Source organism: Coturnix japonica, chromosome 4 (genome assembly GCF_001577835.2).
Source record: "Coturnix japonica isolate 7356 chromosome 4, Coturnix japonica 2.1, whole genome shotgun sequence".
NCBI lineage: Eukaryota > Metazoa > Chordata > Aves > Galliformes > Phasianidae > Coturnix > Coturnix japonica.
Genome location: NC_029519.1, coordinates 62,700,094 through 62,727,798, shown reverse-complemented (window position 1 = coordinate 62,727,798; position 27,705 = coordinate 62,700,094). Strand labels below are relative to the sequence as shown.

Sequence of the window (27,705 nt, the reverse complement as noted above, 5' to 3'; positions counted from 1 at the left end):
ACACTAGGCTGAGAAATAGATTAAAACAGTGTCTGCACGCCCACAGCCTCACAGATAATCCACTGCTACAGGTCTGAGCAAAGTAAACTATGAGGTAAGTCACACCATACTTGTATATTAAAAGGTTTTTGTGTTGTTTTTGCAAACAAAGAGAGCTGTAAATCGTTTGCTGCCTTTTAGGGTGTTGTCTATTCATGTGTAAATCTCTCTTCCCCATGATTTGCTCCTACACTCCAGCATCCATTGCTTCAGACAGCTACACAATAGAACTGTCTCTTCTACTTCTTTCATGTTGCTTAGATCGCCCAATGAAGCCCTTAATATCGTTCTCTAAAATATGCCTTAGTCATATAATACAAAAATACAGTTATTACGAGTTGACATCTTTTCAATGTTTCCAGTGTCACCCGCTGGTCAGAATTCACAACAATTTGAATGATTCTGAAACCCCGCAATATTTTGAGTGACAAATACAGATTTTCACCCTTTTTCTTTTTTTTTCAGAGTCAGAGAAGTGGTTTTTAGCATGCAAGCGGTCACCCTGCTCATAGGATTATCTTTGAGACATTCTGCTTCTATCTCAAATGACAGCCCTGTCCTTTCTGTTAGTCTCAAAAGAATGTAAAGAGTGGAAAACTACTTTCCTGAGCTCTTTTAAAAACCATCTGAGAGCAAGGCTTAAAGTGACACCCTCAGCCAGTCTGACCTACTTTGAGATTTGTAGTCTGACTGGAAAGCCCTCTGGACTTGATGCATTTTTTTCCTGTTTCAGGTCAACCTTTGTTGCTGAAAATACGAGAATACAGACAGCTTTATTGTGCAGCCTGTACATTTTCCATGCTCAGACACCTACCTCAGCACTCACAGTGCTCAATATTTATGGGATTGTATTGCTGATGGCGTGCTGTTTTGCATCTAAAAACAACAACAACAAAAAAAAAAGACAATAAAATGTCAAAAATTGACCTGTATTAAACAGATGGAAGAGGAAAGATGATCCTTCAAAGGCAAAAAAAGGCGTACTGTCTGAGAATAGAGATAATTTTCAAGGTTGGATTAGAGACAAGAGTCTCTCAAAGAATTCTTCAGCATTGTTCAAAATAAACAGGAAATGACATCTGATTAGTTCCAGCAGAACTGGAATAACAGCACTTCTGAAAGATCTGCATGGAGTTGAAGGAAGTAAGGCAAAGGCAAGAACATTAAAGGCAGTAATGCTCAAAGGAAAAAAGACTTTTTCAAGATCAATCAAGAATTTGATTGTGCCAGACCTGCAGCACTCATTCTCCCTTTATCATCTGTACCCCAAAAGTCTCTGAGTACGGATCCGCTAAGAACTTATTAGCCTATCCACTTTGATCTCCTTTTCACAGCTTCTCTTTACTGTCTTTTGGACAGATGCTCTAATAGGCTCAAGAAAGAGCACCAGCTATTTGTTTTGCCTTTCAAACATTTTATCCAAGCAGTGAAAGAATATTTCTTCTTTAATAGTACAATAATGGGCAAAAGGAGTCTAAAAAGTCTGTAGCAAGGCCTAATCGTAATTCTTAGTGAACTGAATTTGCTGCTGCTGCAAAGAGGACAGGGGTGAAGACATTACTCAAACGTGAGCTATTTCTCTTCTGTGCTACAGGGGCAAAACTGAAAGGCATTCAACAAAAGGTGCCAGATCTGGAGTCAGACAGTGTCACTTAAAAGAAAGCCAGAATGCTAGGTAATTCAAACAACTTTACACATCTTTAGATGACTCTCAAACCATTTACTAGACTTGTAAAACTGCTATTCTTACTGCCCTGGCTTATCTCACTGTATCAGCAGCCTATACTATGCTTATTTTTAAGGTGACAGAGCATCTTTCCAGCAGTCCCGTCATCAGTTCTCCCTCTCACCTCGTGACTATTTCACACATTCCTGTATGCCATCAGCTCTGCCTTTCTGTCATTTTTGTTCATCCAGCTCCACCCCACCTCCACACCTCCTTCCCCCACCAGCTTCTGAGGTTCTTCTTCCTATCCCTCACCTTGTGCCTGAGAGGCTGCACCAGGACATCCCTCTTCTCTTCACATCTTCAGTGTCCAAAAACCCAAGATGAAGACAGGGGGTTAAGAGATGGCCTCCATGGCAAAAACATTCATTCCCACAACACTCTCAAAACCTAGAAAAGCTTTTTTCTTTTCAAAAGCATAAGTAAAAAAGAATAATGAGCAGAAAGACCCTCATAAAAAGAAGACTTTTAACAGCATGAACTTCCCATCCAGGAGAGGAAATCAAGGGAAATTGTATACATGCACCCTTGAATCATGCTTCTTCACTTCTGACGTAGAAGAACTGTCTCACCACACCAGCAGACAGACCAACTGGGAAGCAGCTCTCTCACAGGGATCAAGATGCCCTGGTGGAGAGCAAGTTGGCATGGCAAACAGCCTACACAGCTGTATGAGAAAGAGCACAGCCAGTAGCTCAAGTGCGCTGATCATCTACCTTGGCACTCATCAGACCACACCTACATGATTGTATCTGGTTTGGAAGTGAAGTATCAGTAAGCTTGGGTGAGCTCAACCTGGTTGGGGCTGGGGTATGTGTCCTGTGAGAGACTGACTCTGTTTTCCTACAGTTTGGTTACTACCTGCAAAACAAGGTAAGCTCTACTCAAGAGAGAGATTAAAAGGTTTTCCTTGTTCTTGGTGTTTCACGGTGGTAACTTGGGAGATGCAAACTTTCAAGGCAGTCAAACACTTAGAATAACTGTGGGTAATAAAGTCACAATTTGTCCCTCCAAGGAGAGAAATAAAGGGGGAGGCTACAGGCAAAGGGGAAAAGAAAGAGAGAAGAAATAAATTACAGGAGAAAGAAAATTAAATTGGGGTCAGAAGGAGCAGGGCTGTCTACCACCAAAATCCCAGGATTACTGAAGGGGAAGAGTGATAGATAGTGCCATCATCTGAAGCATTTAAAAGCTGACTCAAATGGCCTTAGCAATCCTACAGTGACTTTAGATAGGTGTTTCCCTTCCATCTGTAAGTAGCAGTTCCACAGAAAGGGGGGGGGGAGGTTTATTTTTATAGACTTCATTAAAAAATCCATTTCTGAAAAGCTTTAAGTTATTACCACAGATAAACAATGAAGCATCAAAAGCCCCTAAATCAAGAAATCAGTATTTTTCTTTGACTTTCTTTTTAACTAGGTGGTAACAAACAATAGGAACAAATGCTAGCTCTGTACAACTAAACTTAAAAAAACCCGTATGGGCTCAAATTATGAATATTATTCTGAAGCCAGTGTTTGCAACTATTCCTATTAAATCTGAACTGCATCATGCAGTGTAATGGCTGGAGAAGCAATTTCAGAAAGCTTCGGGAGGGAAAAGCTATATAAATGTAAGGGCTGGAGCTTATGAAGTATTAACGTGACGCTAAATTGCTGCATATCATATTTGCAATGGGCAGTTTACAATCTGTTCATCCTGATGGATTTAGCACGAGGGAGTCTGAAGCCATAGCTCTGCAATTTCTGTCTCTGCCTGGTAATTTATGGTTAGATTATACGCACAAATAATGCGTTAGAGCCGAATGAGTTTGGGACCCTGCTCAGCCCAAGCAGCTCCATTATGCTCAGAGGAGCAGTAATAAATGGAAAGTAAGGAAAAGTTCCAGGAGATAATGAGTTTGAATACTAATGACCTCAGCTAATCCAAAAAATAGAAATGCAGTTTTTCAAAAAGTACAAAACCAATTTGGCATCTTAATGGCTGATAAAATAAAACAATAATAATGATTTAGCGGATTTCGGCCAAATGTACAAATTTTCCACGTTTTTCTTCTTTATCCCCTGAGATGCTGCAGAATTTATGAATGTCTTCCTAGTTTGCCACAGATTAAAATGCACTGCAGAACTCTCCTTCTGTATTCCATTGGCCATCTCCCTCAACAGCCAGACATTATCTTTCTTATGCATCTCAGCCACCTCAAGTATTTAAAAAGCTGAAAACTCTGCTCATTTCATGAAAGCATAGGTTGATTTCTATCTTTTATTGGTATTTTATTCTATGGAGAATATAAATTTCCTCCCAGTTAGAAAAATAAACGGTTGGCTGGATTATCTCAGAACATTATGATTAAGCATAAATCTTGAATGAGCAGAAAATAGATGGGAATCCATAATTTACTGCTGAAGTTGATTCTAAAGCGAAGCATGTTAATCCATCATTCATATTTTCTTAACACCAAGTAGCTCTGTTACATAAAATGAAGCTTCTCGACTAAACTGCACATCTAGCATTCCCCTAAAAAGATGGATAACAGAGTTCCCAAACTGGAAATGGAGACGCTGTCTTCTGTGGTGTATTGCTTCTCTCTTTCATGCAATAGAAATTGTATTTCATATGGTACAGCCTGAAACAAAAGAAAGCATTAATATCAGAAATACGAGGAGATTAAAAAGCAGCATTTTCTTAAATGTCAGTGCAGTGCCCTTCACAATGCCACATCTCTTTCATGTTTACAGTAATTAATTTTCCTCTATTACAAAAGGCAAAGAAAGGAAAAAAGAGAAAAGAAAAAAACTAACTAAGCAGTTATCTATGTAGAGGTTATACATGAGATTGGAGGTAAAGAGCTAGAAAAGACACCTGTTGATAGAATGATGGTTTAGGTACCTGGTCCATGGGTAGCAGAACCCCAGAAAGAATCACAGGCCCTCATTTTCAGGGAACCTTGGCAGTATGGGGCTTTCCAATGCATCCAGTGGGCAGAGACAAGTTGCATGGGAGAGCACTGGCCACACACACACAGCTCAGTGAGCCAGTAAGATGTAAAGTATTTCAAACTGGGCTTCTGCTGTCTCCATAGAGTTCACTGTGAAACTCTTTTAAATGTAGGTGGTGATTGATCTCCTTGAGAGTGGAGCTTGCTCAGTTATTTCAACTCCCCTCCTGGCAGCAAGATGAGGAGTGTTCTGTGTAATACCTGCCTCCATTCCACAGTCTCTTACTCAGTGTCAACTCCAGGACATCTCTTTGTGAACTGATCCACCTGCTACAGAGTGTTCAGAAGTTAATTAACTCTTACTGAGTACAGCTCAGCCAGAAGTTAAATTATCCTAATCAAAACTTGCAGACCTGCATCCAATTTCATTTCACATAGTGTACTTGTTTATGGCATGACAAACTTGGAAATAAAGAAATAAGAACAGCCACATTCCCAAATGAAAACCACTCTTCAGTAATCATCAGTGAGTCTTTTGAAAGCTGGACTGCAGCTCCTGAAGTCGCATGTAATGCAGAAATGAGATGTGAAAATGCCCAGATCCAAATCAAGCTTAGCTTTAGTTTTCAGGAACTATAATGTGCTTGGGAAAAAAGTGCAGAATTTCTTTAGTACTTATTCTCAACTGAGTGAAAAAGCAAATGCAGCTTGTCACCCATTCTGGTAGTTCATGTAGCTGAGGGCTGAATAACAACATCTGTCTCTCTTTTCCTTTACGCTGTGAGAACTAGGATAAGAAGTGTTTCTTTGGCTGTGAAATCATACTGGAGGCAGCAGCTGCTGAAGCAATCTAGCAAATGTGTGGGCAGAATAGAATGCATCAAAAATTGATGCCAGCTAATGGAACAGAGGTTTCAAACAGTCTGTACAGTGCCTGTTACAGTCCAGTTCTGCAAGCATGCAGAACTGCTTCCCTTCAAAAACTTCCAAATGTCTGTTTTGAAGAGAAACACATCCAAGTGAGCACTTTAAGCTGAGACCAGTAACCATGCCAAGTACCCTGGAATGTGCTCAGCACTCTGAGTCTGTGAGCTTTCTCCTATGAGGAGTTTTAATTTAAATGAGCAGTTGAGATTTGAATCTATTACAAGAGCAGAAACAGAAGGAGAATTATCTTTTGTGATACTTTAAAAATATATTAAAAAAATCAGATCAAATAACTTCATGTAGTCCTCAAATGAATTTAAAACTGGATATGGGATAGGTAACAATTTTCATTGTTAATTATAGGAAAGCATGAAAGCGTCTTCTCAGCGTCATCACATCCATTTGTATCACAGCTGTAATCGCAGGACGTTTGTTACTTCTGAGCACTCAAATGATGCTTTTCAACAACCAAAAAAAAGCATCAGAAGGATAAGGAGGGCCATCCCATCAATATGAAATCATACTTACAGTTCTTTACAATTTACAAGAAGATCCTAACTAATCTCACTCTCTCTTCCAAGCGCACTTGCTCTGTGTTTCCTCTGCTAGAATGTTTTGAACAGTTTCACTGTTTCCCCTGCATAATTAGTATCTTCTGTTGTTTGTGTGGGTGTCGTGCTTGAAGATGTACTACATGGGCTTCTTTTAAATCTGAAAACATTTATGTGAATTCATGGTCATGTAAGGAAAATTATAGAATCATAGAATGGATTGGACTGGTAAGGGCATTAAAAACTATCCAGTTCCAAACCCCTGCAATGCACAGGGCTGCCACCCACTACATCAGGCTGCCCATGCTCTGAAAAGCAAAATTATTTTGAGTCGCCCTTTCTGCTTATGCTACTGAATTCTGTAACAAAGATATCTGAATACCTCTTTGGGAAGGCAGAAGGGACCTGGGCCCAAATCCAGGTATTGTTTTAGATAGAGCAGTACTGAATTAGACATTAGCATTGTATTAGACTGGATTCTGTACAGCTGAATTTCTACATTGCTGGGAAAAGGAGACATCCTTAGGAAATGACAGCAGTGATGCTAATCTGAATGTAGCTGGGTAGGAATTAAATTGTCACAGGCATAGTTACTTTCTGATCTCCTGTGCTGCATGGGAGGTGACGTGTCCACATACTTTTGGACAGCAAGAGAGGAAAAATATACATCAACTTATTTCTGTAAAAGTGCTTCTCATCTTTTTAGCCATACATGTTCCTCCCCCGTGCATCCTCCTGTCAGTTACCTGTCATCTACCTTATGTTTCAGTTTTATAATTCCTTTCACCTGAAGATAAGACTGTGCCTTAAATTATACATTCACTGGGAGACCAACTTGTCTTGCTTAACTACACAGCTATCCTGTCGCTCAGAAAGAAATATAGAGATGCGAAGCACTTACATATTCAAGGATCTGAAAGCCCCCTATAAAGCGAGATGAAAGTGCTGATGGCAAAAGGAAGCACATTTAAATTGTTGGCAATTGCTGATGTGGAACTTTCATTAGCTATTATGCAGCCTGTGACACGTCAACCACTTTTACTAAGAGAATTAATGGGAGGCAGGACAGTAAGATTATTTGGTCTCATCCTTGGGGCATTGACTGTCAAAGAGACTGATGCTGTAAATAAAGTGCTTAGGGTAACAGTGACCAAATTGCGTGAACTTGATCTAAAGACAGCCCAGAGCATGGCAATGGATACTGCTAAAATATAATAATAGATGTCCACAACAGTTGGAAAGAGAGAGACGTTTCTCTTTCTCCCTTCTTCCCTCCCTTTTCTTCCTATTTTTCCTGTTCTTTCTTTCTTTCCTTTTTCTCCTTTCTTTCCCTCTGCTTTTCTTTCATCCCCACACTGCTTTCCTCTCTTCCTTCTCTCCCTCCCTCACTCCTTTCTTCTTTCCTTCTCCATGTCCCTACTTCTTCCTTCCTCCTTTCTCTCCCTCCCTTCCCCCTTCCTTCCTTTTCTCTTTCTTCTCCTTCCCTCATAACATGACAGCACTTCAAACAAGAACTGTCAGTTCAGTATCTGCCTCTAATTTCCCCAAATAAGGCAGAACACTGTTCCATCCTTAGTCAGCTGTGAAATCCTTTAATGCTCCTTTTGAGTCAGAGAATACAACACTGCTTCCCTTTAAAAAGGCAGAGGACAAAAGTGCTCTAGGAGAGGGCTCACAATACTTTTCAAGCCATACATGTGTGATTATTACTCTGCTCTGATCAGGGCAAGGTTGAAGTGTGTCTGTGGCATGGGAGCAAGCCCTGCAGCAGTCTGCTTTGGGAAGGACAGACCACCACACCAAAGGATAAACACAAACACAGCTGGAGAAAAGTCATTCCATGGGACGTGCTTGCTGCAGCCTCAAAGGACAAGTGTAGCTACAGCCTTCCCTGCACAACAGTGATTCCAGGGCTAACCATCAACAAAACCACCTTGCTGAATGTTCTAATACCGTTAGATGGGCTGTTCACCATATATAGGGCTGTTTTAATGAGCACAGTGAATTGACTCTTATTTGTTCACTTTTATTTCTTATTGCAGTAATTCTTTTCCCCCACACTGTTTTAGGGACCTGCCATTGAATCAGGTGCATTCAGAAATGTTAGTTTCCTTATGGTTTGTCATGCTGAATGTTTTAAGTGAAGGAAACCTAGCTTTAATATATCAATTCAGTCTTTCTTCTTCTGATCTGCTCTCCTGGATTGCTTGTTATCAATGCACCTTCTTGCTTCTGTCTTTTCATTTATCACAGAAAAGAATATTCATTGCTGACACTTTAGATTAAAAACAACAACAACAACAAAAAGATGCAGATAAATATCTCAGCATTTCAGAACTACTAAAAATAGTTGATGCCAGCAGGGTTCATTAAGACTACAAGTTGATACAAGTAGTGCTTCCTAACTTAAAAACACAACACAATCTCTTTGTTTTAGCTGAGAGCAAACATTTATTGTCACAGTGCTATTAGTAATAAGGAGTCACCAGAAGGGACAAAAAAAGAAGTTGGGTCTCTGGGGCTTTAATCTACCATCCTGTCCCCTGAAAAGTAGTGCCTCCTAATGCAAACGTTTGCCCTGAATAAAAAGTTTGTGATTTCCAACCAAATAAACAGCAGCCTTGAACTCTGCAGTAATTCTTATTTCACCATTGGACAGCACTTAGGAAATATATCTACAACTGTCACACATAGAGAACTGTCTTACAGCACCCAAAAGACTTCACTCATTCATTTTTTCCAGGACAGTAGCTAATATAGTGGTTTAATGTGAGATGGCAGAAATAGAAGGAGGATTCTTAACTTCAGCAATCAAATGTAATAGTCACAGTTTTCTTGAAAATTCACAGAGATATTCAAGTTACCCAGACTGAAAAGATTCTCCTTTGTCAAAGGTACATGGATGCAGAAGCTGTTGAGAGTTCTATTAGCTGAATATTTTCTTGTGTGTCTGTTGGTATGTGTGTGCATAGAGGTACACACAGTCCCCATTACTTTCTGTCCATTGGTTACCACCACGCCGCCAGACCTCATTTTGTTAAACAATCAGATAGAAATCACCTGTATTTTACTTATTTTGATTTAGTACATTGTCATGAGGAACAGAGGATGTTGGGGACAAAATTTAACATAGCTAACAGTGAGATCTCCTTTCTCCACAGCATTTTAAATCATGTCTTTCCCAGGAAGATTTAAAAGCAGTAAAATAGATGGATTAAAAAATAAATCTTAACAAACCATTTCAGAACTTTCAAGGGTACTAAGATACAGGACACTACAAGAAGTCCTCCCATATTTCATACCTTAAAAATGATGGACACGGAATGCAATGTTGTTTGTTAAAAAAGAGATTTCTTTCTTTCTGAAACCTTAACAAACAAAATGAAGACTACTTATTTCCTGCTCCTTACAGCTTCTGTTGCATTTACTGTGTAGCTAATCTCATTACAGAAAAAAACAGATAAACCCTCTGTGCTGCGGTTATCATCCAGAGATATCATTCCAGAGAAGGTGCTTTGACCAAACTGAGAACGCACCCAACAGCCTGAGCTGCCAAGATTTACAAGTGTAACACACAAGTGATTTAAAAGCTTATGTGCATGCAGGGGAATGGACACTCATTAACTTTAGGAACACAACCTCATGGCTCTCAATTTACCACCTTGCCTCATTGATCCAGGGCTGGCACTGTGGTAACATTTACCAATAGGACTAAAGTCAGATCTGAAGAAGAGAAGGGCAGCTGTGAGCACTATCACCAGTGAAGCTCTGGTAGACTTCTATCTTGGGTTAGAACCCTTCCTTCATCTCCTATGCTGTAGTGGCAGGGAGGAGCCCCTGCAGAAAGGAAGGGGCCATACAGAAAAACTGGTGGGAGTCTAAGAAAGCTTATGACATCCAAGTGGCAAACATATGAACTCAAGTGATCCGAGAGATCTCTTGCCTGTTATAGAACCATAGAATCATTTGAGTTGGAAGGGACTCTTACATGTTATCTAGTCCAACTCCCCTGTGATTAACAAGGACAGCTCAAACAGGTTGCTCAGGGTCCCATCCAGCCTGACCTTGAATATCCCCAACAATGGGATATCCACCACCTCTCTGATTTTCCAAGTCATGATATCTTTCTCTGTCTCTTGGAAGCCTCCTTTTAGAAGAGTAACAATGTCAACTTTCCATATTTATAAGTTCTCACAAGATGTATGGATGGGAACCACTTAAAAATTGCCTGCATTTTTATGATAACATGCTGCCCCATAACCCAACTAGCCTCTTTCAGGAGCAAAAAAAATAATCTAGCTCATTTATTATTTGCCAGCATTTGCTGTTCCAAATTGCTTTTTTAGCTCTGCTATCAGTGCACAGCTTTGCTGCTTATCATTCTATATGAAGCACAAGAAAAACAGGCATACACCAACTTTTTTAATACGTAGAAAAGATAGTATGATTCGTTTTTGAAAATACATAATCCAATTTAAATACATGTAAAGAAGAGCTTCTTAAAGCTTTTAACCTAAAAAAGTCACCATGAAAATTAATATAAATATATGTAAAGAGCCATAACCCTATTTATAAAATTGATGTTAGTCTGTATTACTTATTTGAGTAATCTTTATTGTTCTGTTCAGCAAATTTCTGAAGTCTGGGATTCAATGTTCTGTACCAGAAAAATACTGTCAGAATTAACACTGCTGCTTTCAGGGGCACACAGCACTTAAAAGGCTGACAGATTAGTTTATAGAAACTTGATTTTGTTTTCTTACCATCTAGCTCTCACAAAACACATTTTCCTGTTTGTCATCTCATATACTTGGCTAGAAGAAGTAAGAACTTTTTTTGAGCAGATGATGCCACATATGGAGGACTGTGTCCAGTTCTGGGCTGCCCAGTTTAAGGATAGGGAATTTCTGGAGACAGTCCAGATTCACAAAGATGATGAGGGGATGAGAGCATCTCCCTTATGAGGAAAGGCTGAGAGACCTGGGACTGTTCAGCCTGTGGAAAAAGAGACTGAGAGGGGTTCTTATTAATGCTTATAAATATCTAAAGGGCAGGACTCAAAGTGGATGGGGCCAGGCTCATTTCAGTGTTGCCTGGTGATAGAACAAGGGCTAATGGACACAATCTGTAACACAGAAAGTTCCATACAAACATGTGAAAGAACTTCTTTACTGTGTGGGTGACAGAGCACTTGATGAGGCTGTCAAAAGAGGTTGTGGGGTCTTGTTCTCTAGAGATATTCAAAGTCCACCTGAATGTTTTCCTGTGCAACCTACTGCAGGGAGCCTGCTTTAGCAGGGGGTTGGAATAGATGATCTCCAGAGGTCCCTTCTAGCCTCTACAATTCTGTGATTCTGTGAGTCTGTGTTTGCTAAATACTAATTCTAAAAATATGAGGCAAACAGAAAAGTTCAGAGCATTGTAATGTACCTACGTACCTTCAGTAGATGATGTACTCAGATGACAGTGCTCTTGTTCAGGAATTATGGGCAGTATCTTCATGGCCTGTGCAGTAAGTGGAACCAGTTCTTTGTTGTTCTTCACTGCTAGAAGTTAAAATATTTTTAATCCGCATTGTTAAACAGCAAATACATGTGCAGAGTGTTTGAATATGCAAGTCTGAAAATCATTGAAAACTATCTGAATACAGGCATGCAAACTGAACAGAGAAAGAAAAGACCACTCATTTAAAAGCATCCAACTGAAAGCATGCAGGAGCCCCAATAGCTCGTTAAGATTACCTGTCCCTTCTTGATTTTATTCTCCTTTCTGAAACAGCAATAGACCCAAAGTGGTAATTAAGCTTCACATTTTTTTCTTTGGAAATGTTGCATCTTTGAAACATGCAAGTCTGTGTTTAGTATTGAACATCATGATAAGCTTTGCTTTTCCTGTTATTCATTATTCAACATTATTCATCTAAGTTACAGCAGCAAAGACAACAGCTTTGTCAGAAACTAACTGGGAAGGGTCAGAATCAAATATATAATGCTTCACTTGGCCAAGATCAAACAAATCTCTCCTGTGTTGGCTTTGCATCTAATTAATTCTGTAGAAGTTTATTCTGCCTGTCTTCATGCTAAAAAGAAAATGTATCGCAGATGACAAGGACTGAGTCTGAATTCAGCAGGATTGCAGCCCTGACACTCTTGAGCCAGGGGCTGCTTCTACTTCCAGTCTGTCAACTAACCTGAAGTTGCAGCAGAGCTCAGAGTGATGGCAGAATGTGTCCCATTTCCTCTAATCTTGTAGGCTATATTTTAATATGATAGCATGGCAAACAACACAGGAATTCAAATTACTGATGGGAAATATATCTATTTGTTTCTTTCACGCAAATTATAGTTGCAAAGCACAGTTATATCAGATGTTATGGATGTCATAAAATCTAAACAGTCCAGAAGATAATGGCAGGCCAGAAATCCTGAGGTTTTATTCTCCGAGTCCTAGTTATCACTGTGGTCCTACAATTTCCTTCTTGAAGAATGAGTTATAAAATTACCATACAATTGCTTAGAGGCTGAAGGTCTTTTTTAGCATTTTATAGTTTGTGTTTTAAACAAGCCACTCCACTTCTCATGTTCCTACAGAGTCTAAAACTTCTGTATCCAAGAACTGCAAATGTTTCTCTTTGCTTCCAGCATTTATGCTGTTTTTCTATTTTTCAATTTCTCTTAGCCTGAACCAAAAGTTGCCTTTTATTTTTATTTTTTAACTTCTTATTGGCATACTTTGGGCTTTTTTAAAATTCTCTTTTCATTTGAAATGTAGATATAAATGTTGATGTACTGGTCTCTTGCTTCACTGTATAGTTTTAACTGCTAAGTTTAAATGTAACTTAAAATGAAACTATATAAAATTTAGTTTTAACTACATTTTATGCCAAGACTGCAGCAACTGAGTTCTGCATCACCTTTCAAGTGGCCTTTGTTCTTCAGGTTCACCACCATTCCCATAGGAGAAACACAAAACACCTCCTCAGCAGCAAAAGCCACGTGAACTGCTGTCCATCTGCCCCAGCCTGACCCCAAGGATGGATGGCTTCTGCTCTTGCTGTTGTACAGGGAACAGCCGCTAGCCTTCAGGAGGATCTTCCATTGCTACTGGGAGTTGAGGTCAAAACAATGATGCTGATCTTGCTAGCAGTGAGCTCAGCAAACCATGGAGTAAACAAGTACTGTGTGCATTTGCTGACACTGGGCTACATTCATTTTCACTAGAGAAAATCTATAACTCCAAGATTCCAGATAAGCAGCACAGATGTGAACATACAAATACATCTTGTAATTCACAGGCTAATGAAATTTCAATTAAAAACACTACTGCTTCAATAAGTACAGTCTTTGGAATACTCAGTACCATGACTGGGGTAAGTTCAAAATCTGTTTCGTTAAATGCAGTACGAACATGAATTAATTTGACACGGCTGAAAGCCAGGAGCGTCATAATATAATCAGAAGAAAACATACATTGGAATTAATTTTGCATTACTGTGAGCAGACTCAGAGAGTGAGACAGGGAATCCTGTATTTGTATACCAAAATGTAACGAGCCAAAGTATGACTTTGTGAGCCAATGGACTATTGCTGAAAATGAGAGGAGAAGTGAGACACAATTTCAGCGATGTAACAGGCATTATGTCTGAACTAAGATAGCTCACAAAGACTGTAGAGTGCTAATATGATGATATTAGCAATATGGTTCCCTTTCTGCACAGTACTCTTCTAGAACAGAAGTGGGAAAAGGATATTTTCCAGCAGACCTTGTGCTGCTTTCAAAATAGGACAAAATTGAATGTCATTTTTTATGCTGGAAAAATGAGATCTGGAATTTATAGAGGTAAACTTCTAGTATGAACTCACACTGTAGCTTACCACCCACATATTTACATTAATGAAACTTCCAGTATGACTAAGCTGGGCAGATTCACTCACAGGTATTAAACCCCTTATTTATGCAATCTGTATTTCTTATATGACTATTTTCTTTTTTCTTTCTTTTTCTATTTCTCTTCCTTTTTTCTCTTTTTTAACAGTTTAGTATATAGTTCATACACGTGGTCCTACTCCCGGTAGGTAATATGTGCCATGCCTCCAGGCTTAAATTCTTTTTAGGATACAACTATATGAGAACAGCAATATTTAATGAGTTGCTAATAGTGGAACGGGTATTTAAGTGGTTTGGTGAAAGTGGGTTAAGGAAAAGGTATACAAGCAGTGTAAGTACGGCTACCTTCCATTTTGCTGGAATCAAGGTGCTTTAAGCAGTGAACCACACATGACAATTTAGCAGTTTCTGATTTCTTTTAAAACACCTTGGGGAATACTACCTAGTACTTGTAATTGCTATTATTAATTTATTAAGCTGTTCCAAAACCTCTTCTACCGCCTCTTCAATTGGGAATCTCCCTAAGATTCTCTGTCATGAATACAAAGCAAGAAATTGATTTTTTTATCTATACTTTGAACTGCTACTATCAAATCCCAGTCAATATGAAAATGTTCCATGTCTGGAAATATAGGTCAGCCATTTAAAGAACTTCTTGCACTGAAAAAAAAGCATCCTGTACTGTTGTAGCTGAATAAAGGGAAACTGCACTGTCAGTTTAAACCATACAAGGGATTGTCTTACATAAATCTAACGACAGATCCAAAGTGTAAATAATGTGTGCTGTACCACTCTGTATACACTTTTATTCTTTTTTAGCTTAACAGAACAGCCACAATACAATCTACATTCATGACCAGAAGAACACACTAAAGCTTCCCTATCATTGCTGTATGTGCTTATTCCTTTAAAGTACCATGATTTTCTTAAGTTGGAAAGTTATCATTTCAGTCCCACCATAGAGAATATACTGTAGGTTTTTCCTGCTTTCTGCTGGCCACTGGGCTGGACAGTAATGATTCATGTACACAGTGGAAATAACAGTGCACTGTATATTATCTGTTTGTAGCTGTTAATTTACTGTAGCTGCTAATTTACTGAGCCTTCTTAAGAAATTATTCTCAAAGTATGAGTTTCCTTCTTTGTCTTTCCTTATCCTTTCAGAACTTTGAATGCTTTGAGAAGTATCTGTCCATCTTCTCATCCATATGAGATACGCTCATACCCCCTTGTAATATAGAGTTGTTTATTTTCATTACAGTGTTTCCAGGATGGTTGTACTGTCTTCAGCAGATCTCTGTGTTATGTTTCTAGATTTCAAGCTACATACTAATAATAAATAAAGTTCTATCAAGTGATGTCAAACAAGCAACCTATCACAATTTATAACCCACTATCACAGTGGCAAATCCTAAATTTAGGAGCTGGAATGAAGTGAACACTTTCTATATGGTTCTGATTCTACTTTAAGTTGCATGAATTGGGAAATTGACTGGATTCGTTAGAATCACAGTGTGTGAAGTTAATGAATATCACATTAGAATAAGGCCCATTGTTGCAGTCTATGCGACTAAGCATCATTCCGAGTTAAATGGATAGACTGAAACAGGAGGAACATGGAAGTAAGAACAGACCAAAATGAGACTCCTGTTCTCTTCAGTACAATAAAACTAGGTTTGAATTTCCATAAAATTTCATAATCAAAAATGCCTTTGGATATTCAGCACTAAAGATGACATTGTGCTAATAAAACAGGTATGGTGAAGCTACTAAAGACAAAAGATGTCAGGGAGATAATCCCTTTCCTGAGGGATGAAAATAATGAGCCCATAAATATGTCTTAGAGGTAGCTTGTGCTCTAAAACTGAGGAGTATAAATTGTACTCCCAGGAGAGCTCAGACAGACAGGGAGCTATTCACTCTTTTCTAGGTAAAATTGAAATGCCATGAGTTACTGAGTTGCAGAGGGAAATTATTGAGTTTTCTCTAATTCTTCAAGAATTGACAAGACAAACAGCAAGGTACCCAAGCCTAGACAAATTTAAAGCCATTTATTTCATTTGCTGACTCTGTAGCTGTTCTTGTTTTGAATTCGTTCGAAGCTGTTATTCTTCATGTTAATGTTAATCTTTGAAAAGACAGTTCTTTTTGTGGAACCAGAATCGATGGAAGTTATTGAAGCACATGACTTTATCAGTAACACTCAGAGCCATATTTCCTAATATCCCCTCACACAGAGATTTATTATTAAATTCTAATTTCTGCAACTAAAACTTTGAGTTTAGCCATGCCCCTTAATTAATCTGTGCTAAACACATACTCTCAGAAGACCATATTTAATACTGATCTGAAACTCTTACATTTTACTTTGTTGGAATCCTTCTCTAGCACTGGGCTTCTAAGTGCCAGCAGAGCCATTCTCTGAGTCTGCTATCTGTGTACACCCAAACCTTTAGTAGCAGATTTTGTCAAGTCATAAATACAGAGCATACATATATGTTTGCCTACATCTGTGTAAAGTTTCCATACACAAGCAAAGCACTCGGCTGCAAGACTTTAAACATGGCACGCAACATGACTTAAAATTAAATTGAAGTATTGAAAACAGCAGCAACAACAAACAAAACACAGAGCAGTCCTTAATATAAACTATTTGGAAGAATGATGGAAGCATTCCCCCATATTATATAAGTCTTTGTGCAGACTCACTGTGAGAATTATTTATCTCTGATATAAATATGTTTCCATAACATAAGCCAGATCCATTTTTTGTAGGATCAGGGTAACTCTGAAACAAAAGAGAGGCATCCCTTGATAGGAAAGACTCAAAAAGCATTTCTTGAACTCTCCATGCTTCAAGATGCTTTAGCTTTTTATTTCACTTTTATATTACCTACCAGGAAATAGGTGAACTTTAGTAGCAGAAACGGTTCTTATTGCCTGTCTGGAACCACTTTTCCCTCGAACAGAAGAAACTGTCACTGCTCCTCTGTGCTTACAATCTGTTTTAAACACAATGAGATATCCTTAGCTATAAAATTATATACAGCAGTCGTTAGAGAGAAAGTGGGTAAACCCCCAATACTTAAACTATTTAACATCTCTCATGAAAAATAAAACAAACAGGAAGGTTTTGAGATAAGGCCTTGAGAAAAAACTTACCCTGATGTTTTATATTTTTCCAAATTAAATTTTATGTCTTCTTGTTTGCCCTTCTCAAATTATTCTTTCCCTCCTCTGGAGCATGTACCTTGAGCAAATTTTGGAAGGTTATCAAAAAAAAAGTGACTATTCTGCATGTTCCAGTAGAGACTAAGAATCACACTTCTGACAGGGGAATAGCTAAGTGTACTGGTGCCTACAGCTTCTTTGCTAGTGTGGGGTGTTCACCTTCAGGTGTGTAGTACAAGAACAAGCTCTATATAATTGAGAGGAAAATAGAGCTGATCTTAAAAGCACTGTTCTGGAAAGACAGCATACTTGCCCCAGAATTTTTATTTTAGGAATGCTAAAAAAAAAAAAAAAACAAAAAAAAAAACCACAAACAAACACATTTTTAAAGAATTCGTGAAATTAGCACTGTTTAGGTCACACTATTTTTTGAACACAGAAGTGAATGTTGAAGTCCTAAGTCTGCATACCAATGGTTAATGTTAAAGGAAGCTCTGGAATCAGCTTTAGGGCAAGGCTGGACGAGTAATGGTGAAAGAACTAATTTCTAATTTAGCTCCTTTGTCATGGATCAGTTGTAAATTCCTCAAAATTTATTTGTCTATTTTATTTTATGCACTTTTGGAAATAACTTCATTAATGTTTCAGAGAGTCTCAGAGTCTGCCAAACAGAATATTTGGGAATGTCTCAAGAGAAAATGAATAATTCCACATTCCTTACCAGATTTCAGTTGTGCTCAGAAATTAAGAGAAAAAGTACTAACTGAACTCTGACTGTAAAAATTCATAGCAGCTGTTTTAGGCACATAGTAATATTCTGACAGATTCTTCAGGCATCACTGAAAAAAGCAGCATGTAGACTTTCAATTAAAGATGTCATAATATATACACATAAGGATTAAAAATTTTAAATCTAATTTCTATTTTCTTGTCTTTTTGCCAGTCAGATACTGATGCTGTACATGATGTTGTATTCCTTTACTTACAGGAAATCTTCTCTAGAAGCCAATCAGAAATCAGAAGCCCCCAAAGGGCATCTTTTCCTACCTGCTTGTGCCTATGAAGATTCTGAAAAGACCTGCATTTAATCAAAAACCAATGTTTAAGAGTAAAGGTAGTAAATCATTAATCATCACTACTAGCAGCTCTGCATTAAAAATGAAATGTTATGACTCAAAGCGTAGACAATCACACTCATGACATTTGTGGTAGCTTTCAAAATGCAAATAAAACTCCTTCAAACTAGAGCATTTAATAGCGCACTTATAAAGACCCATTTTACAGTTCATGGAATTTTTACATACATTAAATAGCATTCAGACTTTGGTTCCAGCAATAAATAAAAGGTCATGTATTTTAACCAAGATAACATGATGAGGTGACAGTTTTGTCTCTTTGAGGGGCTGCCACTTTAAGCAATTGTCTTACTTATTAATTAATAATATATGTAAATACAAAAAATCACAGAAACATCCTGATCATGGAAACATCTTGAGTGTAGGCACTCTTCTGCCTTCTGTTCAGCTGTGATTAAAGTTAAACTGCTATTGTTCTTTCACTATTAATCTGTCTGTGGATATAGTTAGGATGATAATGGGAATGCATGTAGCTTATCATTTTTTTATTATGCTTGTGACCAAGGTTTCCATTCTGCAGCTCCCAACTACGAGAATGGACATCTGTCTGTTAACAGGAACTAAGTGCTGGTTCTCAAGAAGCTTTCTACCCACTCAGGGCTGACACAAGTAGAAAGTCTCAGGAAACTGCTGTGAAAAGCATCTGAAAGCTATTCTATTAGGTAAGAGGTTAAGTAAAACTTGTCACGCTGATGGTGCTCCCTGTACCACATAGCTGATAAAAACGTCTGACTTCTGATAAAGACCAGCAGCTGACAAGAGGTCAATCTTCTGCATAGATTTTGCACAGAGGACTTTATCATGGTTGTTCAAAAGTCTCATTCTTAGAGTACTCCTACACTTTTATTCTTGCTTATCCGTGGCATATTGCTAAAAGAAATACTGTGAATCCTTATTTCAGACTCTGTCCCAAGTAAATTGTGTAGGAAGAGCCTGTTTTGTTCAGTAAAGGGCAATATGTAGAAATGACTGCTTCCATTTCATAACAGCTTATTCCATAGCAAAGTTAGGTATAGAGCCACTTTGAGTAGGAAGGGGTATTTAAATATGTTTGTATTGGTCACTGGCATTTCTGCCTAAGACTTAGACCAAAGCTCAGCCGTATTCATTTCAGCATCTGAAATGAGTCTGAAACCTGAAGTTCTTTAGACAAAAGACCACAGGCTACTGGCATCTGTAAAAAACAAAACAAGCAAAAACAACCAGACTTCATTTAGCAGCCAAAAGCTTGAATTTGCATCTGCAATTCAAAGATGAAAGGGATCAATCATCTGAGTATTCCAGAAGTATCTGCCTCATTACAATTAAAATACTGTTGTTTGAAAATACATTAATAATCAACAGCTTTGTTATTGTAGATTGTTCATAATGTAGATATTTAGTTTCATGTAGATAAACTTGTTACTTACAGTTTTGGCCATTTTCCTGGACTATTTTGTAGATGACGACTGAAACAGTCAAGACAATAACAACTGGAATCATACTGAGCCAGATGATCTTTGTCAAACACATTGGATCTGTCCATAAAATGTAGAAGAGATTAAATTAAGCTGGAAATCAGTATTTTACATGCAGCTCAGCCAGTAAGAAAATGCTTCAAAAATCAATGTTTATATTTAATTTAAAACAAGGGAAATACACATCCTCTCTTTGTTCACTCTTTAATGGGACACAGAAGACAACAGTTCACTCTTCAGTGTTCGCCTGTACTGGGACCCTCAATTTCCAGGTCCATCTTCACATATCAAAGAAGGAAAAATATTATATGGAGACATTTTCTTATTAAAAAAAGTAAGAAAATACTTCCCATAGAAACCCCATGTGAAATTCATTTAACAAAGGCTACTTTGGGGAAGAATTGGTGGGAGACTGGGCATGTGCAGGAGGGAAGCTGCTTTTTTGGACCATGACTACTGCAGAAATTCACCCACATTCCTATGGAATCAGTTCAGTACCCAGTGCAAGCCAGAACTGTGTACCACAGAGGAAGGCCATGGGGATCTTTCCTCCCCAGATCTCCAAAAGACCTTTGAAACCTCTTTGGCAACTGCATGTTTGACGTAGCATACCTTGACGTTGGCTAATAAAATATTTAAAAAAAACAAACAACAGTATACAAAACAATTTGACTACGACTCATAAAATCATATTACTGGCTAGAGCCAAACCACTGTTTTCCCTCTCTTGATGTAGAAGACTATAATTAGACCTATATTAACTTCCACTGAATTCCTTCTCCACTGAGAAGTCAAAAGGTAACTACCAAAAAAAGCTTTCGAGTAAACACAGTTCATCCCTCTGAATTCATAACTAAAAAATACTTTTTATTGAAGTCCTTTAGGCCTTCTCCTTTTAGACAGGGTACTGTACTCTGTTTTGTAGCAGCTTGTATCAGCTTGCATGCCAATAGTGCCCAGTCAAATCTCAGCACACCTCTCTAGCTTTGTTTTGAAGTAAGCAAAATAGTTGTTAATTTTTATCGTTAATTTGAAATTACTGTTAGGGAATGGTGGTGAGCTCATAGCTTTGAAGTTAGTGGGCAAGTTGAAAACTATACTCATATAGAGGCCTACTTCTATTAAAAAACAAACAAACACAAAACAACAACTAAAACAAAAAAATTAAACTGCCTTCTCTTTACTAGGATTTAACCTGGAAATATTTTACACGGGTTTATCCAACTCAAAAACATTTAAGTTCTCTAGCAAAGGCATAGCATAAAATGCATTTGCCTTACAAAACTAAGTGAATGTAGTAATTTAGCAATTCCCCAATGGGAAGTGTAGCATAGATGGGCTGAAAGACCTGACTGTGGTCAGGCAATCTCCTGCAGCACAAAGAGAAACTTAAATAGCTGTCAGGCTGTCCTCTGGGAAAACTAAACCGAGCTCAACTGAATATTTCTCTTTTAAGTAATGCTGAAAGTAGGATGTTGCTGCACAACATTATGAAAAGTCAAACATGTCTCCTGGTTGTTCTGCCTTCAAAGTTAACTGAAATTGTTTAATTTACCTCCTGGAAAGCAGAGTTATGCCATTGTGGGGGAGGGAAAAGGGAAAAAAGTAATTCCAGTTTTTTTCAAACAAGCATTTTGTGAGTCTGTCATCATTAAGTGGAGGAAAAAATATATAAAAATTTACATTTATTTTTCTGCCTTGTTTCTAGGAAAAAAGAAAATAAAACATAGCAAGATGTGTCAGTTGACTACTAAGGATGGACTTTTACTAAGGGATGATCAAAATTGCATTGTTTTGTTGTGGAATATTTTCAAATGGTTGCTGAAAGCAGATAAATACCTAATGCACATTTTTTGCAAGATGCAAATTGTTTCCAAGTTTGATTTCCCTTCTGATTCTCCTTTGCAACTTACATTCCACATAAGACTTCAGTTGTAGTGAAATATTCATACAGTTGTTTTGGTCATCGATCAAAGCCATGAGACAAGAGTGATTTAGATATTCTTCAGCTGCATTTCTTCCTCTGACTATGGAGTTGTTGATGTGGATTTCCAGAATGTAGTAGGTGCTAAGCTCTACTTCTTCATTTGCATGAAGCATGGTGAAATTAAAATACTTATTAAAAGATGTAGCATCTTCTGTGTTCACTTCAGATGAGTCTTTTGCTTTAGGAACTACAGATTTACCAAAAAAAAAAAAAACCCAAAAAACAAAAACAAACAAAAAAATCTATTAAATATCAGAATACAATGAGAGATAACTCTCAGAGCAATCAATTTCTCTTTCTTATTTAAGAAAGTAAGTAGTGCATTTTTACATTATTGACTATAATACAACAGACAAAAGGACATAATGTGCAATCATCCTGAACAGTTATGAGGAGTACTGATGATCTTTACAAAATACATTTCCCCAGCAAATTATTATCTTTTTTGTTTTTTTTTTATCTGACAACCAGCTTCAAATCTTTTTTTTTGTTGTTGTTGTTTTTCTTTTTTGGTTGCTTTGTTGTGTGTTGTCACAGCTAACAAAGCCAAAAACTGAGTTACAAAAGGAAAGGAACAATAAAAGCTGTACAATGATAGACATCTGCAGTGCACATCCAGCCCACGTGCTTTTAGTTGCAGAAAGCCTTTGTTTCATTTCAAACCACAAACTGTGAGGCTTGCAGAACATTAACAACAAATACAGGTAAATGAGACATTGTCAGAAGTGTTAGAGTTTGTCCATGTATTTTCTTGTTTTGGTATTTTCCACGCTTGGAAAGACAGCTCCATTTTTCAATAAGGAAATGATCCAGTGTGAAGAGAACTGCATTTCTCACATTCAGGTCTTGGCCTCTTGCCCCTGTTGGTGGCAGTGTTAGGAAAGCAAAATTCAGAAGCTTCTCCTCCTCCGAATGTTTTCAGGTATACTGAAAGTGCATAAGGCACAGAAGAAAGTTATTGCTACTACTCTGAAAAACTGTGGATGTTGCTAAGCATTTCACATTGCTGGGCTTGTCCTTATTCACTGCTGCCTTCTATTAAACTAGAAATGCCATTGAACCTTTACAGACATCATAGATTATATGCAGAAAAATGGTCATTCCGTTCTTTTAATTTCTGTATAGCCGCCATCTATGGAGTTAGCATCTTTGATTTATTTCTTCAGATACTTAATTACAACTTTTAATCATACAGTATCAGCCTTCAGCAAGACATCAGCCAGACATTCACAGTGACTCCTAAAATTAACTACTTCCAAATAAAGTACTTTGTTTTTCCTACTTACCTTTTTTATCTATTAATCTTGATTCTTGATGATCAACATTCACATCTCTGCTGGATTCAGTCTCTGAGTACTTAGTATTTGACTGTTGTTCCCTACTAGAGGACAGGCAAATACATGGAATATTCTCAAAAACTGAGTGATTTACAACTGTCTTCAGTAAGACAACCTGATTTTCTCTTTTTTGTTGCAGCGATCTTTTGCAAGAAGTATTAAAAGTACAAAGTGGAAAGCTGGTGTTATTTAATGAACAGGTATCCATGCATGACACAACTACAGTGTTAGCTGAAAAACAAAGAGTGCTGTATTAGCAAAACCATCTCTTGGAGTACATGGATAAGTAAGTGCATTTAAGTATCATGTCAAATACCCTTTAAATATTATACAATGAAATGCACTTCTTGAGGCTTATGGCAGAATATTGCGTGCATCATCAAGCAAGAGGAAGCAAGCAGAGAGTACTCTCCCAACATGCATGCATGCTGGATTTTATTGCTGAGTTACATGGAATATCTTTCAGTACTGAGTTGCATTTGTGGTGATCTCTAGCATCATTTCTGCTTCAAAGTTGTTCAAATTTCATTGTGCTTGAAGAGAAATCGAAACCCTCTCATGTTTAAAACAGGAAACAGCCCTGCAACCATGCAGCTGTAACTGACAAGAGTGACTGCACTGTAAAACAGTTATGAGAATGAAAACTTTCTCTCCAATGACACCGAAACTCACAGAAATACTGCTGAATCCTCCAGCCACAACCTTCCTGCTTTTTTTCCATTCAATCATGAAACTTAATGCACAGTGTTTTTGTTAGTTGAATTTCCAGAGTACCAAATTACTGCAGCCCAGGCACATTAATGCAACTCTAACAAATAACAACAACAATAAAAAAAAAGAACAAAAAAACAACCACATAGTGTTAATTATTAATGCATATTATTTTAACCATCTTCTACATTAAAGCAAGGCTTTATTACATGAACTGTATATTTCTACTTGAGTTAACCTTGAACTATTTTTTTCAGTATGAAAGAAATCGAAGATTAAAAATCTTCTGGGACTCCAACATGAAATATGTATTTATGAACATAAATAATCCCTCCCATGAGTTGATGTGGTGCTAACTCATAGTACTGTAGCTAAGCTTCCAGTTCTGGCAGTATCTTTGCATCTCTGTGATGTGGAAATTCTGCTTCTAACACTCATTATGAGTGATATGTTCATAAATCCTTATGTATAGACAGGAAAACAGCCTTTGATTGCTCCAGTATTCAGCTGCAATCTGACAGTTTCAACAGCCATCTGTGCTCATATCAGAGCTGACTGGCCTCAGAAACAGATCGGCAAAGGATTTCAGGCAGGAAGCAGAAATAGAATCCAAAATCCATCGCCAAAGTCAGTTACCTTCACTTTACTAACATTACATCAGAAAGTGATAAACTCATGAAACATAATATATTGAAATGTAAGATATATCATGTATGAGAGTAAGAAAAAATCTGGGATTTTATCTTTCCTTGAAGGAAGTCAAAATATTTTCCTCAAAATGCTTTTGATCTGACCATCAGATCCAAGAGTAGAGCACGCTCCTGAGACCCAATTCTTCCAGCTGGAGGAGGTGGTTTGGGCAGCCATCCTCCAGTCAGATGAGCCAGCATCAGACGGAAAATGTTTACCTTCCTGGCAAGGCATGCATGCTTGTGGGGAACTGGTCAAAGTCTACTGCCACAGCTTTCAAGGTCAGCAAATGGCAGTTAGTTCCCCACCAGGCCCCTTTTGCCAAGTTTGTACACAGCAATGGGAGTCTGCTGACAGTGGCCAGGAGTCTGTGCACAGCTCCTTGAACTCCATTTTGCATCTCGTGCTCCACATGACCAAAGAGGCTCAAAAGCAGATAATGTTGGCCAATTTACAGAGCATAAAGAGCATGCTAAATGATTGGAAAAGTTTGAATGCTATCCTGTTTACCATCCTCTTCTAAGATCTAGAAGCTGTAATCCATATATTTAATAATAAGAAGTTCTCTGGTTATTAAATCCTTTACTAAGACTTTATTTAGTTTTTTGTTTTGTTTTCTGCTGAAAATCCAATTCCATTAAAATGAAATTATTCATAGGGAAAATCTGAATTTGTAAAAACAAACAAACAAAAAAAACCACCAAAACAAACAAAAAAACAAAAAAACCCAACTTATTTCCCTTTAAGAAAATAATAAATATTTCATTTTGGATCAGCTTAACTGCTTTTTTTTTTTTTTTCCTTTTGATCTATGATACTCGGTTTCAAATCAATTCAGCAGTATGCAAAATTGCATTTTTATCACTTCTTTGCAGAAATGGCAGCAAACACACAATATGTCAGAGATGGCAGGGAACTACAGTACAACATGGGGAGTACACAATGATAGATTTATAGGGGACACAGTCCATCAAATAGCCAGATCCAGAGGACAAGACCAGAACTGAGAGCACCAGGCTCCAAAAAACCAACACCTTGTTCTAAACCAAGGTAGTGTAAAGCTTCAGACTTACAAATTTAAAGGAAACAAGTTTCGGTTTTGGTAATACTGTTTCCTTTGATAAGCTTTTAACGGCTTGGGTTAGATTTCCACCAAAATGTCTCTTTAAGGCATAACCTCCATTTTTATTCACACTCTGGAGTCAAAATAAATGCTAGAACTTTCCCTAGGGTAAAAAAAAAAAAGAGAGAGAGAGAAGTTTCACTTACATTACATCAAAACCCTGAAGTACCTGCAGTGTTTATGTGATCTTAGACAAGCCTGTGCAACAAGGTCTCAACTACTCACTTAGGAGCTGATTGTAGAAGGCACAGTGACTACATTTCACATGTCAGTGAATGTTTCCAGTCACAAAGTTCTGTAGGGAAGTAATGTCCACAGCCTCCTATGGTAGCCAGCAATTTGAAAAACCTACAGGAAAGTAATTCTGTACATTGTAAGCTTGATACACACTTGGAATTAAAAACAGTTCCCAGAAGGTTTTCAGTGTACCAGAAACCGAATTCCCTGGAATTTTCATTTTAAATTGTTCAGTGTATTTACTTTTTCACATCATTCAGACATTGTTGCACAGTCTTTTATATTATTCTACAGTTTTTAGAACATCCAAAATATGACTCTGATTCTAATCTTACAGATGTAATTCTGTGCACGCTCTGCTCACATTCATCTTATTTTATACATAATGTGATTAAGACCACACATAAATTTCAGAATTGCAATGATGATGTTATTGCAATGTGAAGCAACTTCAAGAAGAACAATCTGGAACAATCACATTGGAAAAATGCAATTACTCTTGAATGTTTGACAATAACGCCAATGTTTTCTTCTGGTAATATTCATGGCATTGCTTATTTGCATTGTCTGTGCTAGTAACTCCTTTGATCACTTCTGCATGGAGGTAAAACATCCATTATTCCAACATCTTAAGCTGAATGATTGTTTTCATAATGTTTGAAACTTATGGTAGCTTACCAAGTTTGTTGGTTTATTATCTATGAAAATCTATAAATTATATTCCAGACATTTTCACAGTGGCTTGTTTTGGTGAATCAAAATAAAAATGTAAATGTAAGTAACCGAATCTTGGTATATTTTGGTATTAAATTTGTTTGCAGAAAATTACTTCATAAAAAAATTGCTTCATAAGTAATTTAGTGATGTCTAGGAACACACCAGCTGTCAAGGAGATTCTTTTTATTATAAGATTTATCTTACACAGAAACTTACTTAGGAACAGCTGTGGCAAAGCTATTTTAATATTAATTTATTTATGAATTTTTAAGAAAGCGCTGAATGCATTAGTTACACTCATATATTTTGTATTCATCTTAAATACATTATTGACCTTTAGGATCACCAATATGTATTTGGGATTTCTGTTAATAGATTTGATTTATTGAGTTATAATACCCATTCTGCCCTACTTTTTTATCATGGTACCTCTGCATATCTCCTTCATGGGTTATATCTCAAACCAGATAGTAACCATATGAAGATTTATAGGCATTTGTGTTCAGGGATTTAAAAGAAACACTTATTTTGTAAAGACATGGGTAGCTTCTACTTAACATACGCCTTTCAACTACTGACTTAATGAGGAAGCAATTAAAAAGCACAGATGCATGCATATAGTTACCAAAAATTTTGCAATGTACATAAACAAACAGCAAACTCCTTTCAAATCACTACGTATAATTAACTCTGCTGGTTAAAAATCTGAAGAAAACAATCTATATATATGTCTTACAAAGTTAATGTGAGTATAGCATTGTAACTATCACTTCCAGGAAAGCACATGCCAACTTTTCATTTGTAATTAGACTTCAGAACAAGCAAGGGGTCCTTTAAAAGCTGATCACTCACCTTCATGGACTTTGAAGAACTCAGGTAAACATAAAATAAACATGGTGAGTACTCCTAGTGCTAATCTGAAGAGTTCTGATTTTCTCAAAATCAAGCACATGCCACTGAAGCGCTCCCATCTAGCACAGTGGAGGCAACTTCCTTCCTGGTTTAGCTTTCAGCTTGGTGTGGGCTTCATGCAAAACAACATCTATCCGTTTCCGTTCTCTAATATGACTT

At 37.5% G+C, this 27,705-nt stretch overlaps 1 protein-coding gene across 1 annotated transcript; it reads right to left on the bottom strand.

Moving 5' to 3' along the window:
- Nucleotides 1-370: 370 nt before the first annotated feature.
- Nucleotides 371-27,631, bottom strand: TMEM156 (transmembrane protein 156). The gene is made up of 7 exons (XM_015862484.2): nt 27,487-27,631; nt 23,106-23,387; nt 21,746-22,006; nt 19,785-19,892; nt 16,966-17,070; nt 11,620-11,727; nt 371-4,391 (listed from the first exon to the last, which is right to left on the bottom strand). The coding sequence occupies exons 1-7, from the start codon at nt 27,584-27,586 to the stop codon at nt 4,378-4,380; spliced, it is 978 nt and encodes a 325-aa protein (XP_015717970.1). The 5' UTR covers nt 27,587-27,631; the 3' UTR covers nt 371-4,377.
- Nucleotides 27,632-27,705: the final 74 nt, after the last annotated feature.

Coding starts and splice junctions, on each gene's coding strand:
- TMEM156 (XM_015862484.2), bottom strand. CDS start 27,586: ATGTGCTTGATTTTGAGAAAATCAGAACTCTTCAGATTAGCACTAGGA. Junction 22,007..23,105: donor AAGATTAATAGATAAAAAAG/GTAAGTAGGAAA, acceptor GTAAATCTGTAG/TTCCTAAAGCAAAAGACTCA. Junction 17,071..19,784: donor CCAGGAAAATGGCCAAAACT/GTAAGTAACAAG, acceptor TGTTTAAAACAG/ATTGTAAGCACAGAGGAGCA.